The sequence below is a fragment of the Notothenia rossii genome (assembly GCF_949606895.1).
Source record: "Notothenia rossii genome assembly, chromosome: 5".
Taxonomy (NCBI): domain Eukaryota; kingdom Metazoa; phylum Chordata; class Actinopteri; order Perciformes; family Nototheniidae; genus Notothenia; species Notothenia rossii.
Genome location: NC_136903.1, coordinates 10,988,519 through 11,011,789, shown reverse-complemented (window position 1 = coordinate 11,011,789; position 23,271 = coordinate 10,988,519). Strand labels below are relative to the sequence as shown.

At 39.3% G+C, this 23,271-nt stretch overlaps 1 protein-coding gene across 2 annotated transcripts in view; it reads left to right on the top strand.

The window, feature by feature from the left end:
• kcnq1.2 (potassium voltage-gated channel, KQT-like subfamily, member 1.2) overlaps window positions 1–23,271 on the top strand; it is a 166,586-nt gene that overhangs the window by 15,158 nt on the left and 128,157 nt on the right. For both annotated transcript variants that reach the window (XM_079679904.1, XM_079679905.1), the window contains exons 3-11: window positions 1,110–1,200; window positions 6,401–6,527; window positions 7,562–7,640; window positions 7,733–7,829; window positions 9,784–9,924; window positions 15,360–15,470; window positions 15,736–15,831; window positions 16,571–16,708; window positions 19,995–20,160. In XM_079679904.1, the coding sequence (XP_079536030.1) occupies window positions 1,110–1,200; window positions 6,401–6,527; window positions 7,562–7,640; window positions 7,733–7,829; window positions 9,784–9,924; window positions 15,360–15,470; window positions 15,736–15,831; window positions 16,571–16,708; window positions 19,995–20,160 (1,046 nt within the window). The remainder of the gene's footprint in view (window positions 1–1,109; window positions 1,201–6,400; window positions 6,528–7,561; window positions 7,641–7,732; window positions 7,830–9,783; window positions 9,925–15,359; window positions 15,471–15,735; window positions 15,832–16,570; window positions 16,709–19,994; window positions 20,161–23,271) is intronic.

Below are 23,271 nucleotides of genomic sequence, written 5' to 3'. Positions count from 1 at the left end.
AAGAAATATGTAAGCTGTAAACCAATACATGCTATAATTACTGTATACTGTTTGAGGGTAATGGCACTTCACAGAGCTCGGGAATTTTGCACTCTCATGGCCTATATCATGTATTTTGTTTTTGCTATGTTTTTAAAATATAATTTTCTTAAATGTTTTATGTAAGGGACTGCGGATGGAAATTAGCTCAAAGCTAAATCTGGCACTTTTACGCTTAACACATTTGACTGTTTTAAGTGTTCATCACTGTGCATTGTCCCTGCCAAATAAACGATGAAATGAAAAAATGTGGGTTAAAACTGTCCCTGATTCTGGCGGTTTTTATTCTGGATGCTGCGGTACTGTCAGCAGACAGAACCTTCTTTCTCTACCTTCAGTCAGGTACTCTGGTAGTAGTTGTGAACTCCCATGGTTATATTTGAAGACGACGTATACACACTGACAGATGGGCAGTCTCGTCCGAATGTTTCTCTGTTGCTAGGGGACGTGGAAACGTCCTGTCAGCTCTTAATATAAGCAGATTGATGACAAAAAGAAGAGCAGAAACAAAGTCGTCCGACCTCGACCGTGTTGTGGTTAAAAAACGTCATTTTAATGTATTTTGTTGCAAGACTTATAAACATATATGTGTATGTCAAACTAAAATGCACTTATCAGATTGGTCGTTTCTTCGGCAAAATTACTGACAGTCAACATGACGACACAAATGTTTGTTCTTTATAACAGCAGCATCTGAAACATCTCTCATTCCCTTCAGCAGTGTCAGGTCTTGCTGTATTCCTTTTTCAGAGTATTATTTGCTAAAACTAAAATACTTTTATGTATAATTGCAGGCATGCTCTAAATTCTAATGAACATTTGATCATTTATTATTCTAAATTGTTTCCATGTATCTGTTTGAGTGGTGGGCTGGTGTGATCTGGTGATTGGAAACATACAATCAATGATAGACATGGTACATTCCAGGTTATCCGATAAATACGAGTAAATCAGATTCTTAAAACAATAACTATATAGTAAATATGTTTCCTACTTTTCTATTTATTGGCTACTGTGGTGGGTATTTGGGATGATAACTGACTGGAGAAACTGTTTTTCTCTGCCTACAGGTTCGTCATGGTCCTCATATGTCTAATCTTCAGTGTCCTGTCCACAATAGAGCAATATGCAGAATTTGCCACCGGAACTCTCTTATGGATGGTGAGTAATATCATAAAACTTTCATACAACTCCAAAAACAGGCTCAACCGTAAGCATCTTCATAAATCACTAACGTCTAAAGTTATGAGTGGCTGCTCGTATTATTGCATACATGTTTGTAACAGATGTATAATATTCTCTTCTTGTCTTGAACAACCTGCACACCTATACATGTATACTTCAACAGGTGCATTAATTAATAGGAGGGTCAGAGTGATTGATGTAATCGAAAGCAGCGGCAAAAAGTCTTAAACCTTGATTTAAAAGAAGTACCCTCCTTTATCCACAAGATGGAGACAGATGATCTTGTCTGGGAGGGAATTCTTCCCGCCATCTTAAACCCAAGCTCGAAGATTTTACAAAGATCAAAAAAAGACTGAAGTTTTTGCAAATACCATCACACAACACCTTCCAGCTTGCATCACATTCATCCAAACCTCTGTACAGTGAGCAACACGTGTGCATACAGTACTAAACGAGTGTGCATATTTTACACTATTACCATGGGTCATGTTTTAACCTGATTGAACTGATTACACTAGTTATGCAGAAGCACACACTGTACATGCCGATACTTGCTGGTAAATTAACTTTTTCGTGTTTCATTAGGCTATTAAGACTTGTAAGTGATGCAATAAGTCCAGGGCTTACAAAAGGTACAGGAAACGGTGGCTGCTGTTTGGAAACTCTATGAGCTTGCATCATCTGCCTCCTGCCAGCCCACTGCAAATATAAATACACACGTAGCTTCACACACACACAGACACACACAGACACACACACACACACACACACACACACACACACACACACACACACACACACACACACACACACACACACACACACACACACACACACACACACACACACACACACGTGCACACACACACCCACACACACACCCACACACACACACACACACACACACGTACACACACACACACACACACACACACACACACACACACACACACACACACACACACACACACACACACACACACACACACACACACACACACACACACACACACACACACACGTACACGTACCACCTCTCCTCATCACAGTTATTCATTTATTTTCACCCAGGAAGAGCCAACTTCTCTCTATCATTGTCTCTAACCCTCTCTCTCTCCCTTTCTCCATCTATCTTTCCTACTTCCACCAACCTTCTATCTATTTTCTGTCGCGTTCTAACTCAAGAGAACAGCAAAATCAGCCCTGTAAAGATGTTAAGATAAATGTAACATTTCTCCACTCAAAATAACTGTTAGTCTTTCCACTTAAATTGCCAAACCTTTTTATTTGTACACCTGTGTCCAGATGTATATTCATGCTTTTGGTTCAATATTAATGTCAGATAAGATAATACCTTATCTTCCATGTGTGCTTTTGAGGGGGTGGAGCCCTGTAAATGGGGACATGGTGGCGTGTAGTGGTGGTAGTAGCTATACTTGGAAACTTCAGGGTTAGCTGACATCTGTGAATCACAGGCTGCTTGTTTTGGATGGCGGGGGGGACATTAGTCCTTGAGGATATTTGGCCTTCAGTGCAGCTGCCAAAGTAAAGCTGGTGGTTCAGAAACGTTCATTCAGCAGAGGCATGCATGTGACATGGATCTCTTCTTTGTCCTCTCTTCTGACCGGGTCCTCTTCGTTGTTTTGTGAATTAAAATGTATGACATATCTATTATTGTGCCCTCACTATGCATGTATGGGCAGAGCTATGCAGCTGAGATAAACACATTCCTAATGATTTGAAAAAAAACAAGAAAAAACTTTTGACTACCAATTAAATGATAGATTACTGTGTGTGTGTGTGTGTGTGTGTGTGTGTGTGTGTGTGTGTGTGTGTGTGTGTGTGCGTGTGCGTGTGCGTGTGCGTGTGCGTGTGCGTGTGCGTGTGCGTGTGCGTGTGCGTGTGGTGTTAGAGCTGGTGGCCCATATGCATAAGCTGCTGCCTATTAAGCCGGTTCGAAGCCAGAGCCGGACATTTAGTCAATGTCCTCCTCTCTGTTTTCCCCTTTCAACTCTATAAATCTCTACTAAAGGCACTCTACAAAAAATGGATAGATTACAAATCATGACCAAAGATAATGTGAAAATGTTATCATAAGAGTGTAACAAGTTATAGGAGAGGTGGAATCGGAGTATCTACTCAAATAAGACACAATGTATAACCAGGAAAACATGACATTTGAGTCCTCATAGGACAATACAGTATTTAGTGAAGATACACATACAGGCCAAAATGTAAAAAGTGAAACAGTCTCCAACAGAAATGCAACACTGACTAACAGCCACAAGTGTACTAATTGTAGATGAGATGTAATATTGTTGTCATGAAGATTAACCTTTATGTATCACCCTAGGGGGAAATTCACTTCTCCACTCTGGTTTTGATATATTTGTTAATACACACACACAGTACTATACGCAATACAGGTAGGTGCACACATGCCTTGTAGAGAGGTGCAAGTGTGATTATTCGTGACTGGGAGGTTAAAGAAAATCCATATCAAATATCGGATTAGGTCCTACAAACAGCAATCAGAGCATGGATATGGCAGCAAACAAGTATGTTAAAATAGGGGAGTGATTTCGTCCTGAGCAGAGAATGACATCACAAGTTCCTCTGTGCTCCGTTTACATGCATGGTAGTGCATGTGATGCCCTGTCACACTGTCTTTGTGTATGGCCAGCATTCTTCACTGTATCCAAATGCTGGTTACCACTGATAACACCATGGTCCACGACATTGTCATGATACATAATATCCCCCCCTCCATGTTCCCCCTCGGTCATGGCTGTTGCAGTTGTTGGAACTGAGTCCTAAATGCTCTGAATTGTCCAAGTATCGACAACCTTGATTGACATACTTTTGAGTAAGGGGCAGGTAAAAGAAGTAAAAGAAGTATAATGTGTTCTCCTCCTCTTTATCTTGGGCTATATAAACTGCTCAAATTGTACATGTTTTGTGAATTGTTAAACAGGAGTGGAACAAAAATAAAGAACCTTTTAAATCAGAGATATTAAATAACTCGCCTCCAAAAAAGCATGTGCAATTTAAACCGGATTGACATTTCTATCTGCAATCCAACATTAATAACAAAGGTATTTTACTGTATTATGTTCCATCTATAAGTTGCGAAAGCTTTGTAAAGCCCAGGAAAATCTAGATTTAATGAATGACTTTGTGCGTGTGTGTGCATACAGTACGTACAGTCCCTCATAGTGGGACACACAGATGAAGCAATCTAATCACATTTTCATCTGATACCGTCATTCCCCAGCAGCTCTTTGAATGAACTTCACTCTCGCCTGGCTTGACCAGATTATTGCTGCAGGAACAAGCGGCTGTTTTTCAGTAAACATAAAATTGCCACATACGAAAACATCTGGGTGACCCATTTTAGGGAATTATTATGACTAATCCCTTGAAATACCCCAAATTCATTTGTTCCTTTGACTTTCAAATGTAACCCAGATGTGATAATTACTAAATTCGATGAATTGGGACTCAGTGACCGCTTCGTTCTAGCGTTGGTGAGAGGTTTCGGTCTGACTGTATGGCAGTTTAAGTGTATGCTTTTTATTTATTTAATACACCTCCTATGATATTAACCCCAAATTATTTGGCAACATCATATGTTTTGAATTTACAGAAGGATGCATTTATCATACGTTTGTACCTTGTTTGTGAAAAAGAAACTTCCTACTGTCCAAAATACATAGAGGTTATTAACATTTGTGCAGATAAAACCTTATTTAGTTTATTTAGTTAGACCTTTTAGTCAGAACTTAGTAAACAGTGTTGTATAGACACAGCGACAGGGATTTGAAACCGAGTCTGACACTTTTCAACACAAATAATAAGTCTATGGCTGGCTTATGTTTTAGTTATCTAAATTAGTGTCTGCTTCTTAGTCTAGAACTCTGAATGTCCTCAAACCTCTTTAATTGGTTCAGCGATTCAAATCTGCATAAGTAAAATGAAACAAAATGGTAATTGAGTCTGATTAAGGCTACGTTGTAGAGATTTACTGAACCATTTCTGCCTGATTATCCTCCTCTTTCTTTGTTTATGCAGACAGCCCATGCCAAACAACTCAAGCGCAGAGCTTGTGAACTTGATTCATTAACAGAGAGGCAAACTGAACATTTAGAAAGCAACAAAAGGGATCTGTCCATCATTCTGTTCCTATCCTATCGCTATGATAACACTGATGGAAATCTCTGATGGATTTAAAAAAAATTCTCTCTGGTCTATTGCAATACTATCACTACACATCAGTCCTTTTCGTCTTTGTGCTGACAGTTTTTTTTCCAGCCAAAGTAGTGTCTGGTTTGATTGACAGGTCATTGTTTTGGGGGCTCTGTGGCGCTGTGTTATTGCAGCAGGGCTCGTGGTATTAAGTTTCATACGAGGGCTGGTCAGGGAGCAGCCAGTTCAAGCAATCAGCGAGATGACCACCCACATGGCCTTAGGGCTCAGTAGACAGTACGGTGGCTAAATATTATGCGTGCACGGTGGCCAGAAAAATGATCTCCGTCAGACGGGCTTAATAAATTCACAGAGGCAACACGTGTGCTCATAATAGAAAAACAAATGCATAATGGCACTTATTGGAGCACAACCTCAACTGATTTGCAGGTGCATATGATTTAAAACTCATAATCAAGCCCCCATTTTCTCATAGTAAGTATAGTCAACTATATTTTTCAAGTGCCGCAGAACGGCTTACAATTCTAACATGATAGCACGTTGATTAGTTAGCTTTCATATCTGTTAGGCAGCAGCGTGATGGTGTTTCTCTGTGTGGCTTCAATCACTTAGCCATTGACCCTGTCTCAATACAAGCTGTCGTCAGCCATATTATCAACCTCCATCTTTCCCCCCTGCATGTTTGGGTGGTCTTAGTACCACTAGACCACCTTAGTGTCTCCTTTTCTCTCTCACACACCTGTCATTACCCATTCATATCATATCATAAATCTAAGTGATTGATAATAATGGCTTGATAAATGCCTCTAGATTAGTCCTAATGCATGGCACAGTGTTATCTATGCTTTTAGAAATGATACCTTATCTACTTCCACATCCTCTCGTCATCGTGTATGTGCTTCACAGTTATTGTCTCGGTACCAACGGATTAATGTAACCCCTTGCTGTATGTTTGCTTTGTCCTCCACAGGAGATTGTGCTGGTGATGTTCTTTGGCACAGAGTATGTGGTCCGGCTGTGGTCGGCAGGCTGTCGCAGCAAGTATGCAGGCATCAAAGGACGTCTGCGCTTTATCAGGAAGCCCATATCAATCATAGGTGCACCTGGCCTTTTCCTTTGCTACCACTTTAATACAACGGATGTGTTGTTTTGTCCTTGTCGATCAACAACTTAGACTAGTGTTGTCCAAACTTTTTTCCCCTAAGGCCACAAATATACGAAGGGCTTGGCCACTCACTAGAGGTTTATCGCCTCTGACTGTAGTCATAAATTTAAAAAATCAATAAATTTTAGGTAAATTATTCTTGATACTTCAACATGCTTTAAAAGTCCCCTATTATGCTGTTTTTCATCAATATACTATAGGTCTCAGATATATAGAAAACATGTTTCTCAAGTGTTACCTTGGTGGTGATTGGCTAATGGTTACTTAAGCCAAAAAATCGTTATGACATCATAAAGTGGCCAAAATCTGATCAGCTCATTTTCAGACAGGTTTATATGTATATAAATGGATCGGGACAAAAAGAGAGAGAATCTTTTTTTCCTGAATCTTTTAGAATCTCTTTACACAGAGGGAACACATTTTTATGTATAAAAGACACGAAAAAGTGGATTTTGCACAATAGGCCCCCTTTAAGAAACAAACAGCCTCCATCCCAGCTCTCAAGAGGGTTTCATTTATTGTGTTGGGAGCTCATTCCTTAAAACAGGAGCTTCAGATTGCTTATAATAAGAGGAAATATGAAGGGTATATTTCAAGGTTATGTACATTTATTATTGGGCTTTTTTCTTATCAACTTAGATTTGTTAGAAAATGTTTTCAACTTGAATTGTTGGGCCTATTAACACATTAATACTGTGTTATATATTTGAACATATATATTTAAGAAGTAAAATATAAGACAAGCAGAAGTTTAATTTGTTGGCCATATTTCCTTATACTTTTTTAGTTTGCTGAGGGCCGATTCAAAATGGTCCGCGGGCCGCATTTGGCCCCCGGGCCGTAGTTTGGACACCCCTGACTTAGACCTTCCAAGCAATGTTAGGCTTTACTTTAGTATATTGTCTCCTTGAATCTGAAATGTTTACAACCTGATTTGATTATCTTCCGTGTTTCTTTTTCTCCCAGATTTGATAGTGGTCATTGCCTCACTCATCGTGCTTGGAGTAGGGTCCAATGGCCAGATGTTTGCCACCTCTGCCATCAGGTACAGCGATTTATGTCCTGCTTTTTATCATTATATCATACATGTAGCTGGACAGAGAACAGAAAATAATGAGGTGTTGTTGTGCGTTGCAGGGGTATCCGTTTCCTCCAAATCCTGCGTATGCTACACGTGGATCGACAGGGAGGAACGTGGAGGCTCCTGGGATCTGTAGTCTTCATCCACCGGCAGGTAGGTTAAAAGTAATTCAGACGAATGGTAAAACGATTTGCTTGTTTTTAGCATTATCTCTTATTATATGGCTTGGAAAACAAAAGCCATTACTAATGCATTACTCAGCTGTAGATTTGTCTATAGGGTGCCCAGACCCCACTCCCCCTCCCTGGTTCTGCAGTAATTGACTTCTTATTACATCTAATCCCATGGCTTTATAAGGAAAGGAAGAGTGATCATCATTGTAGCCTTTCCTTTTTTGATCGTATCCTGGCGGTTGTTTTTGTATTTTATTACGCTGATAGACATGAAGTCAGAGGATGTAGTGTTCTTTTCTTAATCCTTGAAGTAGACCGTGTTCTTTGGATAAAGTCGGATCTGACATTCATGACTATTTGATGCATGAGCAGAGCCGGACTGATCAGTGAGGATTGCGTGCAAAGGTCAATAATTCTTTTTTAAGATGAGTTCAAGTTTTCATCTCACTGTTGTCAGATGACCTCTTTATCAAATGATGTGCTCTGTGTAGTGGAACTCTATTGCCTTTAGCAGTGTCAATAAGTTGGGGGAAAGGATTAGACTCAGCATGTTAGGATTTGTGCACAGAATAGCATTTTGGTATTGAAGGGCTAGCTTTGTAATTGCTGGATTCTAACTGTATTAAAATACATACGCTTGGATACTGATTGCAGACTTCTGGTTACACAGTGTAACTTTTAATGTAGGTACATATCTCTAAGAAGGCTTTGTAGGATTAGACTTCCAACCATACAAATGTTAAACCAGTCATGTGTCACTGAGTAAACTCATGTGAAGGAAAATAGTTTCACGTTTGTAGCAAAAACAATATTTTTTAATGTTTCAGACTTATTCATGGTATCCCCTCTCTTTATCTGAGCACACTGATTGGTTTGGTTTTTGGTGTAATTGCCGCAGGCCTAACTGATTCAAAACCATTGTATAGTAGGCGGCTATAATAACCAACCACACCCTGTTTATCCTTCCTGCTATGCAGAAGGTGGTGGGTGACCTAAGTGAAAGCCCTCATAAAAGTCAGTAAGATGTCCAACTTGTGCAATCTCACGCCTCCATCATAATAATGCTGCAATCTTCTCTTCAAGAGTGAACCTCAAACAGATAAATCCTTCAAGGATAAACTGACACCCTTTACTAAGCAGGACGAGGAAGGTTGGCGTCAGTCAGCAGCAGCAGCTCACCGCACGTCAATCACAGATCACATAAAACATGTTTTTTTAGTTAATGCTGATGTGCACTGTCACCAACCTGACTCTGTAACACCTAGAGCAGCGGTTCCCAACCTGTGGGCCCCCGGGCCTCCTAGTGGTCCGCGAAGGCATTGCAAGTGGGCCACCAAATATATATATTTTAATTTTTCATTTTATTTTGTACAGACTAAAGACACAAACATGGACATAAAGATAACATATAGGAGATGACATTCCCATCTCAGACAACAACACAACTAAAACAGAAGAAATAAAGATACAATCAGTAGGATCACTTCAACATGTCACAAACAAAAATAGTTTGACAGTTGATAGTTGTATTTATTAACTGTGTGCGGTCTTCATCTAAAAGCCCAAATAAAATATAAAAGGCTGTAAATGTAAATTAAATATTTGCTGCCAAATAATTAGCAAAACATTATGATTTGTGTGGAAACATTTTCATTATTTTTTTTTTTTAACCCCTTTCTCTCTCTTGATCCTCCTTAGCAACAGTCATTACAGTCCTTGACAACGGTCTGTTCTACTGGATTTACAACGTGTCACATGTTCTGAATTGACCAATCAGAACATTATTTAGCCTCCGTATTGTTTATGGTTAAATGTGGGCCGCGGAAATTGTTTTCATTCTTAAGTTGGCCCTGAGTTGAAAAAGGTTGGGAACCGCTGACCTAGAGCGTTATATCACACGTTCATACAATCCTCTTTGACCTGTGTTTCTGCAGGAGCTGATCACCACACTATACATCGGCTTCCTGGGCCTGATCTTTTCCTCCTACTTTGTCTACCTGGCGGAGAAGGATGCTGTGGATGAGGAAGGCAAGACGGGCTTCGCCAGCTACGCCGACGCCCTGTGGTGGGGCGTGGTAAGGCACTGCTAGAAGTGGAAATGAATAGTATGAAAGAAACAAGACCTAAACTGTTGTTTCCTGTTTTGAAATTTTCTTTGGTGTTTTTTGGTCACATGTTTCTACTGAGCGAGGGTTTTTAACTAGATAGATAGGTGGATAGATAGATAGATAGATAGATAGATAGATAGATAGATATACTTTACAATACTTGAAATACTTAAAAAAATGGAAAAGAGAACAAAAAATGTTTTAATTATGTAAATGATGCTATACTGATGTCCTTGTTGTTCTGTCTATGTTTCTATGTTTCATGTGGAACTACTTGAGCAGGTCTCCCTTGAAAAAGAGATCAATGATCTCAATGGGATTCATCTGATTAAATAAAGGCTTGAAATGAAATGAATTAAAAATAAAAATATATAATGTAAACAAAACAATATACAATATCCTGGATAATTAAAATACTACAGGTCTTTTATAAGAAAGGAGAATTCGGTTAGTAGGTTACCCCTTTTGGAGTATGTGGTCCCTGTATGCCAGTAATTTTTGCGTATCAAATTGTACTCTAAAGGAAAAGATCATTTTCTCCATACACCATATTTCATTGAAATGTGTCAAGCACTCATCCTTAGGTGGTGAGTCTTCCTGCAGCTGTTTACATATGATGGTTTTTTTTGCTCAAAAAGAAAAGTGTTTCATAAAGGTATTCATCTCGTGCCATGAGTTTGTCCTGGATTATTGTCAGGTATCATTTGACAAAAGAGTTTTCAACATACATTCCAAGATTAATAGTTTTTTTCTTTCACTTCTGCCAATGATTAAAGTGGAGCACCAAAACATATAAAAGTGTACTGGCATTGGTTTGCCACAATGCCGCCAACATCTACCCAGTTCCTGAGAACCCTGCTGTATAGATTTAAATTTTGGAGTGACAAAATATCGTATTATGTTCTTCCAGCAGAATTTCCCCCAGGATCTGGATTCGGTATTCCCAGCCATATACAGTCTACTTAATTGTATACATTGTGTCTTTTCCAATGCATACATTACTTTAAACTTTGAATACTACTTGAGTTTCCCGACGTAGCGTCCATACTTGAAAGGCCACATCACATGGACATGAGAAAAGATTATTCTCTCTAAAATTCCTTAACAAAGACTCCCTGCACAATGCCCTCTCAAGTGAAGTCTGAACAGGGAAAATGAGACGCCGGCCCACCCTAGTTAGACCAATTATTAGCCCCCTTGTGTTTTTATTTTCCTCATTGGCTCTTCGTGTAGCATGCATCATGCAACACTCAACACAGATGCAGGTGTGTTGATGCTTTTCGTGCGTAGAGCTGGTTTCCCCTCAGTTTGGAGGCTCAGGTTTCCACAGCAGTTAATTAAACATTTGAATTGAAAGCGCAGAGTAATGAGAAACCTATGGCAGCCTTGTGCAGGGGATCAGCGCGCCACAAAGAGACGGTAATAAACCATTCACCTCTGGGCTCTTTGCCTCAAAGAACTTTTAGAGCACCAATATAAAGTGTCAGTTCCCTTAATTAAAACTTTAATTGTGGGATTACTGCCCTTTATGTAACAAGGGTTAGAGGGGTCACAGTGTTCTTCACTGCTCTATGGAACGTTGAATAAAAAACTGTTGTTTGTGTTGCTCTGATCACAATGTCGAGAAAATAATCAGGGTTGGGGATTAGCACCTTTTTGTTTTTCTGAGACTGTAAACTTGAGAGCCATGATATGCCATTACAATGGTTTTGTGTGTACGCTTTTCTGAAATAGATTGCAATGATTGGAGAATGCTAAGCTCCTCCAGCGTGTATTCCTTCTCTTGGCATGATTTCCACATTCGGAGGTGCAGGTGCAGGGCTCAGCGGTAGGACAAGCCAATGCCATGATTCATATCCCCTTCTCCCTGCCTCGGTTCCTCTCCTGCCAATTGCTAATGGTTAGGAAATGGCTGTTTTTAATTTTAACAACCTTACTAACTTTACCCAGGAAACACTGTTAAATACAAAATGAGGAAATTGATAGCTGATGCTGGAAAAGATATTCAGATCCTTTTGTAAAAGTACTTATACCACATTGTAAAGTTTGAACGATTAAAGGTGGGCTAGGTAAGTTTGAGAAACCGGCTCGAGATACACTTTTTGTTATATTCCATGGAATGCTCTTAACATCCCGATAGCAATGAATATCTGAAGTGCATTGACAAAAAATCCATACAAAAAATGTCATCTGTGGAAGCCGTAGTACTGTAAAAAGCATGACCAATCATCTGAGCCGGCCCGGCTAAGATAACTGGATGGCCTACCTGCCTGTCAGCCTTCCATCTGTGAACACACTTATCTCGTGCCCTCATTGGTCATGTGCACGTTCGTGTGTGTTGGAGGAGGGGCTCTGTAAGGAAGTGGCAGATTCTTTCCGGCTGTGTATTTTCAAATTCTAGCGCACTCGAGCTGGTTTCTCCAAAATTACCTACCACACCTTTAAAAGTAAACGTCCTTCATTAAAAATGTTAAATACAGGGTTCCTGCAGGTTTCACCAACACAAATGTAAGACTTTTTAAGACCTTTTTAAGACCACTTTGAATATAATTTAAGACCTATTTCATGGCAAGAAAGTATGAAAGGAAAATTGCTAAGAAAGAAGAACTACGTCCCATAATTGCTTACAAAGTAAATGTATTCACGTTCAACATAAGAACGATGACTAAACATAACAGCATATGTTATTGCGGGATCTGCTGCACTAGCTAACGCTACATTGGACACAATTGATGCTCCCGAAGCGTTGGCGAAAACAGAAGAGATGGAAGGCGTTTGTAATTGATTTTTTATTTGGGTCTTGTGTTTCTCTGACTGACCGTGAGATTGTAAAGCCTTTACCCCCAATGTTCCGAGTTTAACCGTTTTTTTTGCAAAAGGTTACTTTGCAGCCCGGACATTTCCCCAAAACACATTTAGACGTGATCGCAACACAGAAGTGCCTTTCAAATCCGATCATTTTTAAGACCTTCTAAATCATATTTAAGACCTTTCTTATTTTTTTACTTAAGACTTTTTAAGGCCTTAAATTCTGATTATCAAATTTAAGACTTTTTTTGACTTTTTAAGACCCCGTGGGAACCCTGTAAATAATTAAGTATAATTTAGCTAAATTCAGTATTAAATGTATAAATTAACCATGTATAAATTAAGCCGGCGGGGGCTTTTCAGGAAATGTTCACGAAACTGTATCTCAGGGCTTCTTAACATTTAATGTGTCATACCCACTTAACGGGAAGAAAGTCTAACGCTAAACCTCTGAATTAGCACTAAGCGAAAGGGTGCTAACTTACTTAGCACATAACTCACGGTAGAAATAGTTTATACTTCATCGGATCTGAACAAAAAAAAAAAAGCTGAGATTCCACAGATTCCAATGGTATAAGTATCATCACTGTGTGACCTAAACTCGCGGCAGCGAAGGCAAAACCAGACGATGCACAACTTAGCTTTCCTGGGCCAAAACGGCCAATACGTCTTACCGTTGCTGTTTTCTGATCAGAAGTTGTGTTCAATGGCATTAAAACGCATATAAACGCTGCTGAAGGTTAATCCAATGTCTCTGTGTCTCTTTGAAATGATTACTGATAATCCATCATAACATTTATGTTGCATCAATCTTGATACAGGGTACCTATTATATATCTTATAGTTTGGATTCCTAAAGCTTTTAGTTTACTATCCCATCATTCAAGGCTGGTTTTCACTATAAGTCTTTTTTTTTTTTTGGACCGACACTATCATTTACATTTTTTTACTATATTCAATCTGAATTTACTTTAAAATAAAAACATCTATATTGATTCTGACTTTTCTGCATCCAACTCACAGGTGTATCATTGCTTTGAGATTTTTATTTTTTTATTTACCCCTTTTAGAAGTGAAGATATAGTCATTTGTCCTGGTCATGTCATTTTCGAGCCTGAAACCTGAAAAACAGGTTTTAACAGTACCCAATGCAGAACATTTTTAAAGATGATTCAAAAATAAATCTGAAACATGACTTAAATGTTTATAGAAGCCAATTATCTTCCTCTTCATCTATCACAAAGCTATTCTTGTACAAGCTGTTGGGTACTAAACATTTTAATATATTTAAATAAATATAGTTGGGTAAAATGTTCAATATTTAGCTTTGAGTTGTAATAGAGTCGAACTATAAATTGGCAGGAAAGTAAAATACTCAAGTTAAGTGCAAATACTTCAATTTGCACTTCTTGCGTAAATGTTCCACCACTGGAGCTGATAGTAATAACCTCGCCATTTTGTAGTTTTAACCAAATTACACGTTATCACACATACAGTAAAACATTCATACATACATTTATAAACATGCATGTATAAATAAGTGCACTTGCACTCTTAAACACATTCAAAGACCAGGTCTGTGACCTTTGTTTAGACATGAGGAGGTTTCTGCCACACACCCTTTCTTCCTGAATGAGAGGGGTGTTGTTGAGTAGACCATTCCACTCTGATGGTCAGGAGGACATTGTTTAGTCATCGGATTTGTGGATGAGGGATTAAATCCCCCAGCTCTCCACCCGCCCCCAATTTAAATCCAGCCCTTCCCGCCCTTACTCCTTCTTTTTTACTCCCAAAGCCCTTTTAAGTATCTCACCTTACATCAGCCGCTTTGTGTGAGCGCACAACAGCGGCTCACGCGGCGATACTCCATAGACACCGAGGTAAGCCAAGAGTCTTCTGAATGTGTCAGAATTGGCTCGGCTTTCAGAGTGGGTGTACATGCAAATGCAAGAGGTATTTGTTTTCCCCCCTCAACCCGGCACATTCCTACACTCACTGAGGATAAGCGGTTGGGAATCTTATTCCCTTTGAGGAGCAAGAGCCTCAAACGCCCCGCCCTCGCTGACGGTGGTGGAGCGAGGCCAGAACTGCTGATGAACTTTCTCTCTATTATCTTGTGTTATAGACTGCTGTGGTAATGCTTCGAGAGCTGTGCATTCACTGACATCTCATTACGTCAGTAGTTCATTACAGGAGAGAATTTTTATATATCTCTGAATTAAGTTGTATGTAATTCTTAGTCGAATTACATTTATACAATTGATTTAATGGACAAATCTGTAAAATGTAGATTCTCTACAAAGAATCATGCCAAAGCACGACTTTAAATCTTATGTTCACCACAGATGTGCTCATAAATGTCTTGGAAAAAAAGTCATTCGGCATGAAATGAATCAATAACACTTCATACTCTTAGAGCGGACAGGCCTCAGTAAGGTTCATCTAGGGTTAAGGCAGGATAATGAACCCTCTAGTTTCAACATCACCAGTAAAGGGCAGGGTACTTTAATGTGTTATCGAATGTCTCTCTTGCATTCTGTCTGATGATCGTTTTAAAAGATGTAAGAGAAACTTAATCCACTCTCTGTCTTCAGGTGACTGTCACTACAATCGGCTACGGAGACAAAATTCCTCAGACGTGGATAGGGAAGGCCATTGCTTCCTGCTTCAGTGTCTTCGCCATCTCCTTCTTCGCTCTGCCTGCTGTAAATATCATTTCACTCTGAATCAAACAAAATTCATGATCAGTAGGAAATATGAAAAAACAGTAGGAAAATTAGAATCTTATTCCAACGTTTTGACTCAAGCATTGCTATCTGTGTTGAAGCCAATTTTGATAATTTTTGTCTCCATCTTTGTTTTCAATAGATTATATTTGTGAGATTCTACATTAATATTTCCAACATCTATCCTAAATGTTACAACATTATTCCAATATGTTCTCTTGCAACTTTATTCTTTGTGATGTAGGGTATCCTCGGCTCAGGCTTTGCCCTGAAGGTCCAGCAGAAGCAGAGACAGAAGCATTTCAACAGACAGATCCCCGCTGCAGCCTGCCTCATACAGGTACACTTGAGCATCCAAATAAGGCATCTCAGCCTTAGAAAATGTAGTGTAGTAATCAATAAGGTATACATTCAAAACAATGTTGGACACAGTTCACAATGATTTACCAACAGATACATGTTCCTTATACTGCAGTTTGTGTATTACAATAGGCATGGCAACATATTCTCAAGTTGATTGTTCTTATAAGTTCTAGCGTGCACTTTCATGATCTCGCTAGTGAAAGGAAACATTGGAAACTGAGAATTAAAGAGCAACGGTATTTGTTGTCTGCATGAGCCATGGGAAAGGTGAGCTCTCTCTTACTTGCCAAGTGTGAAACGGTAGACGAATAAGCAGCTATGTTGTACCAAAACTAACCATTACAAGGATTACAATTACCCGAACACACAACAACAGATGGTCTAGACACTTGTGACACAAAGACACCTTGTGCAGAAATCCACTCCGTGAAAAATGTTTTTGTGTGATTAAACAATGGTTATAATAGAACTGCCGATATAAAGGTTAAAGCATTGTTGAATATTATTTACTTCGATTGTACCTCGCCTTTCATAGGTTAGTGCATAATAAAGTGCTTGTTACATGTGAAAACATTTGTGGTTCATATTGCTACATCACTGCCGTAGTCCAAGGTAAACATTTTTGGACATTGAGGAAAATCTGACAATGATGGCATGTTATGTAGGTCACGGCATACACACTAACACTTATTCTGTGCTATCACCCGTCCTCTCAGACACTTTGGAGGTGCTATGCAGCGGAGAAACCAAACGGCTCTGCTGTCACATGGAAAATGTACTTTCTAACTCCAGAGGTGGTCACCACGGTGGAAACAGACAGCATCAGCCCCAACATCAGGAAGCTCAACCTCACGGTAATTTTCCAGTTTACCTTAAATGAAAAGCCAGAGGTGTGGCTCATGGCTTTTAGAAAGGATAACTTTCCTTTGACAACATATTGGACAAGTCTTTCCTTTTGAAACTCTACAGTATATCCATAACATAAAGGGTTCAAGGTTCAAGGTTTTTTATTTTGTCGTACGAACATAGCTACAGTGTAGTTATGACGATGAAAATCTTAGGTCCAGGCTCCTCCAACAGTGCAACACAATAAAGCAGGTAAACAGAAAAATATAGTAAATAGTAAATACAATGAGAAAAATTGTTTAAAATAGTGCAATAAGAGTCTATATGCATGTTATTGTAATGTGATATATTAGATAAATAGATAAATAATTTCTAAGTAGCAGCCAGATGAATGTTATGGATGTTGTTTCAACAGTTAAGGTGTTTAGCAGTCTTATTGCCTGTGGGATGAAACTGTCCCTGAGTCTGGTGGTTTTAGTCCGGATGCTGCGGTACCAGCATGTAGCTGGGGTGATGGGGGACTTTTATAATCCTGAGAGCTTTTCTTCCTGAGCTGCTGGGAGTAAAGGTCCTCCATGGATGGCAGCTCCGCCCTGAATGCATTTTGTTGCTGCTATAGGCTTTAAGTACAACCATGGACACTATTTTATATATTCTATATATATATATATATATTTATAAAACGGACAAGTCAAATCAAGCAATCTGATTGGTTCTTAGCCGTGATATACTGAGCGTATACCACGGGTAGAATTGTAAGTTACTTTTCACAACAAGTCAGTATCCCTCCGCGTCTGAGAAAAACAGTATACCGTTGGGCTGAAAAGCAAACTGCCTGCAGTTTGCTTTTCATACTGCAACAAGAAAGCAGCGGAGAAGTAACGGGGCAGAAGCCCTCCTTTTTGACGCAGCGGTCCAGACATACACATCAAACGGCAAAAGATATTCAGTGTGCAGTTCCTTTGGCATTAGGGCAGGGATATCTAGATACTTTTGAAGCTAAGGGGGTTGTCGACCCTCCGCTTTGCGTCGGGCCGAACCACGCCCCTTAGCTGTGATATAATGAGCATATACCACGGCCTGTCGTGAGCTATTGCTTAAATATATATTTTTCCCACTGTTTGTCTTTGGTTTGGCCTTCTCTTTGGTTATGCATGCAACACCTTGCACTACATTCTGCTCACACACACACCTCATGTTGGTAGCTTTCCCTTGGTTTGTCAATTGAATGATAATAAATACATTACTTTACCCTTAACACTGTGTACTTACCTGTTTTTCTAACCCTATGAGCCGGGTTATGAAAAATGTATACAGTGACGTTGATCTATCCAATGAAGGTGAAACCCTACCTACTGTAAAAAAAAAATTCATATATGCATCTCCTTATTAATATTTTAGCTTTAGACATTTCATTGTGAACTAGCAATTAACATATTTCGTACGAGAGCTCTCATAAAGGAGATTTTCAAGTAAACATGTGAAATAAGGCTTTGAGAGGAGCTGAACATCAAGAAGTCCACAAAAGAGCTTTTCTCAGCCTGTCGTCATGCAGAGCAGATTTGCATACGTGGCCCACATCGTATTGTCCCGCTCACCTTTCTCAACAATATTAGCTATGTTGTGCATAGGCCAGACAGCATAAAAGGACAAGTTAAGTTCCCACAAACGTACACACACGTGGAAGGACACACACAAATACACATACACACAGCGAACCCCCCCCTCTTCCCCGAAGGCCTGACTCCACCAGGATGACTTGAGGCCTTTGTGTCCGCGGGACAAAGACTCAGTCAGTTGAGATGATGTCACCGCAGCCTTTCTCATGGGAGTAAACCTTTGTCTAGTAGAACAACAACAAAAAAATCTTTGTGTAGCATTGAACCCACATGTATTGGGGAGAATGGAGGCTGCTTCCGCTCCTTTCTGTTTCAGCATGTGACTTTCTCCGCTGACTCTCCTCTCTCTCCCCTTTCTCTGGTTTTCAAGATTCCTGTACAGTTTCTTCTCTTTTCAAACTGTCTTTTTCTTCCCTGCTCTTCCTGTCTCCTTTCCTCTGCCCCTCTCTTGGCTTGTCTATTTATTTCTCATTCTTGTTCGCAATGCTTTGTCTCTCAGTGTTTGTTACAGTTTCTTCATGCCCTTCTATCTTTCTTCCACCACCACCTCCTTCTCTCACCCTCTCTGCTAATGAGTCTTTCAAACCTCGGGTATTTGGATTGAACTGCTTGCCTCTCGTCAGTGCCAATGTCTGATCCACTGATTCCAAATAATTGAGTTTCCACATCCATGACGTGGGTGTTGGTCAGCGGGTCTAAAGAATATGTCCTCAGAAACTCACTGACTCACACAGCACATAGCTATGATCTAAAAGAAGAGATTAAACGCATACCACTGATGTCACCAGCGTGCAAGCACATTTTGTGAGATAATGACCTATAACAAAAATGGGAATTTTACAGGTACTAAAAGACAAAAGGGTGATTTCATTGTGTTTGGCTAAGCATCGTTTTTATTATCCCTTTGCTATAATGGCTGGATTAGTTGACTCGTTCACAGAAAACAATTGTAATTGAGATCATTAACATGCAAAGTGATGCGGGAGGCTCTAAGCTATAAACAAGGGTGTCTAAAGTAAAAGGTTTTGCTGCAGGCCATGAATCTGTAACACTATTCCATATTTCTAAAATATTTGTATAGTTGTCGGTTGATACCTAATAAAACATCACTGACATGCCTGTCTGCACAGATAATACACAAAACGCAGCAAAATAACTAAATATTGAACAAATATGAAATAACGTGCTCTGTGGATTTGCATCTCTGGAAAGAGGGACCCTACCTCGATTAGTGAAAGTGCACTGGATACAGAACAGTGAAAGACGCTTGCTGGTGAACAATTGGTGGATGAGCTCAGTAAGTACTATAGGACCACCACAATGTTACCACACAGGTTTAGGTGTCTGTTGTACTGCCAGTTGAATGGCAGGTGAAGAACTGAGCCCTGGCTACAAATACTGGCTATTGGGATATAGAATTTTATTTTTTTATTCATTGGGATAAACCCCCTTGAGAAGCACCATCTTGTTTTCAAGGGGGTCCTGTACAATAGCAACAGCTTACAGACATACATAAACAAAAAGACACAATACAAAACATGACACACACGATATAGCTTGAACTAATTTTCAGAGCGATTGCGTGAAGTTAGAAGACTATTGTATGTGATTTAGAATTGGATCAACAACACACTACTTGTTTAATTAGTGGGTTAACGTTTCCTTTGTCTTTCAGAGAAGGGGCACCAAGAGGAGGATGAAGTCCAGAGGAAATGGCTCTATGGGACTTGCCACGGATAAAGCTGTATCGATCCCCCAGATCACCTACGATCATATTGACGACTCTGAGGAGAAGAAAGACGTCCCATATTTCCTGGGAGGGCAAAGAGACAATAATGAAGGTAATGAACTGGGAAAAAGCTCTGCTCTTATGTTAAAGAGTGTACAGTATTTAAAATGATATCAAATAGTTATTAAGGGTTATTGTCACACAAAGCATTTTCAGTCTTAGGTCCACTAACTCTTCATGTTTTTCAGATAAAATCGGGTTTTCTCTTTTGTATATTGCCTTGTTTCCAACAACTCCCAGACAAGCCAACTCGCCAAGATAACCCATGAAAGCACTGAACCCTGTTTTATTACTCCACGATTAAACTGACTTCATTTTGGAGCTCTTCATAACAGCGCTTTTATTTCAAACACTTCAAAAGCCGTGTTTTAGTTTTATATGGGACGTTTTTCAAGGTGTTTTTTTAATTGCATTGATTACGCTTTAAAGCTATCTTTGCTGCTTAATTCACTTTTTATCTCATCCTCTTAACACGGTTCGGTTTGATGAAATAATAACGTTTGTAAAGGGCTGTTAAATGATGCCATGTGAGCTTCAAGGCCTTGGAATCCATTATTTCAGTAAAAACGTGACGTGTTTTTGCATTCCGGATATTGTAAAAGAATAAGCTCCAACTCCACTTTTATGGCATTTGCTTTGAAAGTATTAGCCTTCAGCTCGTAGCTTTGTGTTTAAAAGCGTTTCTCATAGTGAATCTCTGTAAAAAAACAAATCTAATAATGCACTTATTTGAACACATTCACACTAGTTTGACGTCAAAACCTGGAAGCGAGAATTGTTTTTTGTCTCTGTCACGTAGGCGTTCACACTTGGAGAAAGTTCACTCAGTGCTGCGGCTGCTGCGTGACTACATGTCATGCTAAATCCTAATAACTGAATCATCTCATTATTATGTTTTATGTGGAGGTTTATATTGGTAAGACATGTAACATATGCGAGCAGATCTGGCGTGGACAGAAGGTAGTCATTATTTATGTACACTATTGGCCAAAACTCAGACATGCTATATATGGGTGTAAATAAAAGCATAAGCACATGCTTACAGAGCCAGTCCTATGAAGTTTCTATAATTGTGGTATTGTCTTTGTGCATAGTCGTTGCAGAATAGACCACCTCTTTGGACATTTTGGAGCTAGTCTTTTGCAAAAGATTGCAGTTTGTTTCTCTCAGTTCATACAAACACTGAAGATCTTTACACATTATGGCACGAGTTGTTTTGTGCTGGTTTCTCATTTTCACACAGTAAACCGAGGTCCTGTTCTGATCCTCTTAAGGCCAAGATGGCTGCCAGGTGTCATCAGCAGGCCAGATGGAAGCCATTACACCCTCAGTGGTGATTAGAGGTCATGGTTACAAGCTCTTTACTGCTTCTCTTGTCCCCTCTGCTTTCCACAGACACTCACACTGGGCTTACTGTACTGTAAGTGGAAAAACTTAAAAATAGGCTCTTGTCAAAGTTACAGGTGGGAATTATTTGTTATACTACGTGCGGATTACCGGTATGGCTGCACTCAAACATGCCAAACCCCTAAATTAGGTGTGTTTTTTTTAGATCATTACAGATTATTGTGGTTCGTACTCGATGCCAGCACTTGGACATTACATTACATGTCATTTTTTCAATGCAGGCCTCTACACATATGAGATCGATAGCTGCCTGCAGTGGGTTTTACTTCCTGTCTTAAAAGCTATCCTCTTCAAATAAATTGACCCAGACTCCAGGTTAATAAATCCACTTTATGAGTTTTTCCTTGTCAAAGAGTGCCATCATTAAAAGGAGCTGTAGTGACATACGCTTGACTTAAAGGCAGACGGTCTCTAGAAGAGCAACCACTTATGAGAGGAAATGTTGTTTCCTGCTTAATTGGGAGGATCTTAGATAACGAAGGAAAACATATGTCTTGCATTTAAATGGGGAAAAAGCAATCACAAGAAACTGGTTAGATAGTAGTCTAATATAAAGTAGTAAAATATGTTGAACCCCTCGTGCTGAGACTATGGAGTGGAAAAGGGATTTGGCCATGCTGTGGGATGACATAAAAGCATGTGAAGAAGCCAGAGCCGGCAGCCTGCTGTCTCTAATGATGATGTGTAGAGTTGAAACAGCAGGAGACTCTATGATCTCTGCTTCAGATCCAGCCGTAAAACAGGCATCTGCAATGTCAACTGTCCACACAACTGTAATGCTTTTTTATATCTTGTTTTAACCACAATCACTGTTTCAAAGGGTAATGTAAGCCTGACACACACATGATTTTTGTTTTGAGTTATAGAACAATTTCCCAATATAACACTCTAGTTTAATTTAGATTTTCTTTAGGTTAATGAGTCAGCTAATATACAGTAGGCTGCATGGGTATGTGGTTTGGTTGTTTGTAAACAAATAAAAGTAAAGCATTTAAAAGGAAATATGGATAAAAACACAATCTATTTCTCTTTAAACTTCTTTGTTTACTTGAATGCAGCAGACAAATCGTCATATTTGAAGTTGATATGGCAAACATCTGCTTATTATTTATACATCCACCGATTACAGAGCAACTTTAAAATTCATTTGGTTTCTGTCCACCTGGGGAATGCAAGTCCAATATGTTCTCTTCTTGTAACTCTGTTTTTTGCCTATACTCACTCCTGTGGGAAATATCAAGGTATTTGTCGTTAACTGAGTTTGTCTTCTTTTTGGTGCAGAACAGATAGTGAACAGTAGGTTGTTAGAGTGAAAACAGCTGCCTGCTGTGGCCCAAAACAACAGCATTAAGCGCATTAAGAGTGGACATAAACAGTAAAGTTGCCAGCCAGACGGATAAGCAATGAGCTGAAAGTCACTATGCAACTTTGTAAAGCTGATTCCGATGATACATGTCTCTAATTTTATAATTTCATACACAATTATTATACAAATATAGATTATATCCGCTTTAATAAGTGCTTAGCAACAGTCAAAGAAATGTATAATGTCAAGTATAAAAGTATTCTTAAAATCAGTTGTGTTGCAAAGCAGGAACTGATAGGGATTGTTGACTTCATATGTTCAGAGGACATATCTTAGTTGTGTACTTCAGCCATGTTGCAGTCTCATATTAATAATATTTCGCCTTTCTTTGCAGGAAAGACCGGAATGTTCAGAATGTTTAGTCCTTCTAAATCCACACAATTATGTGCA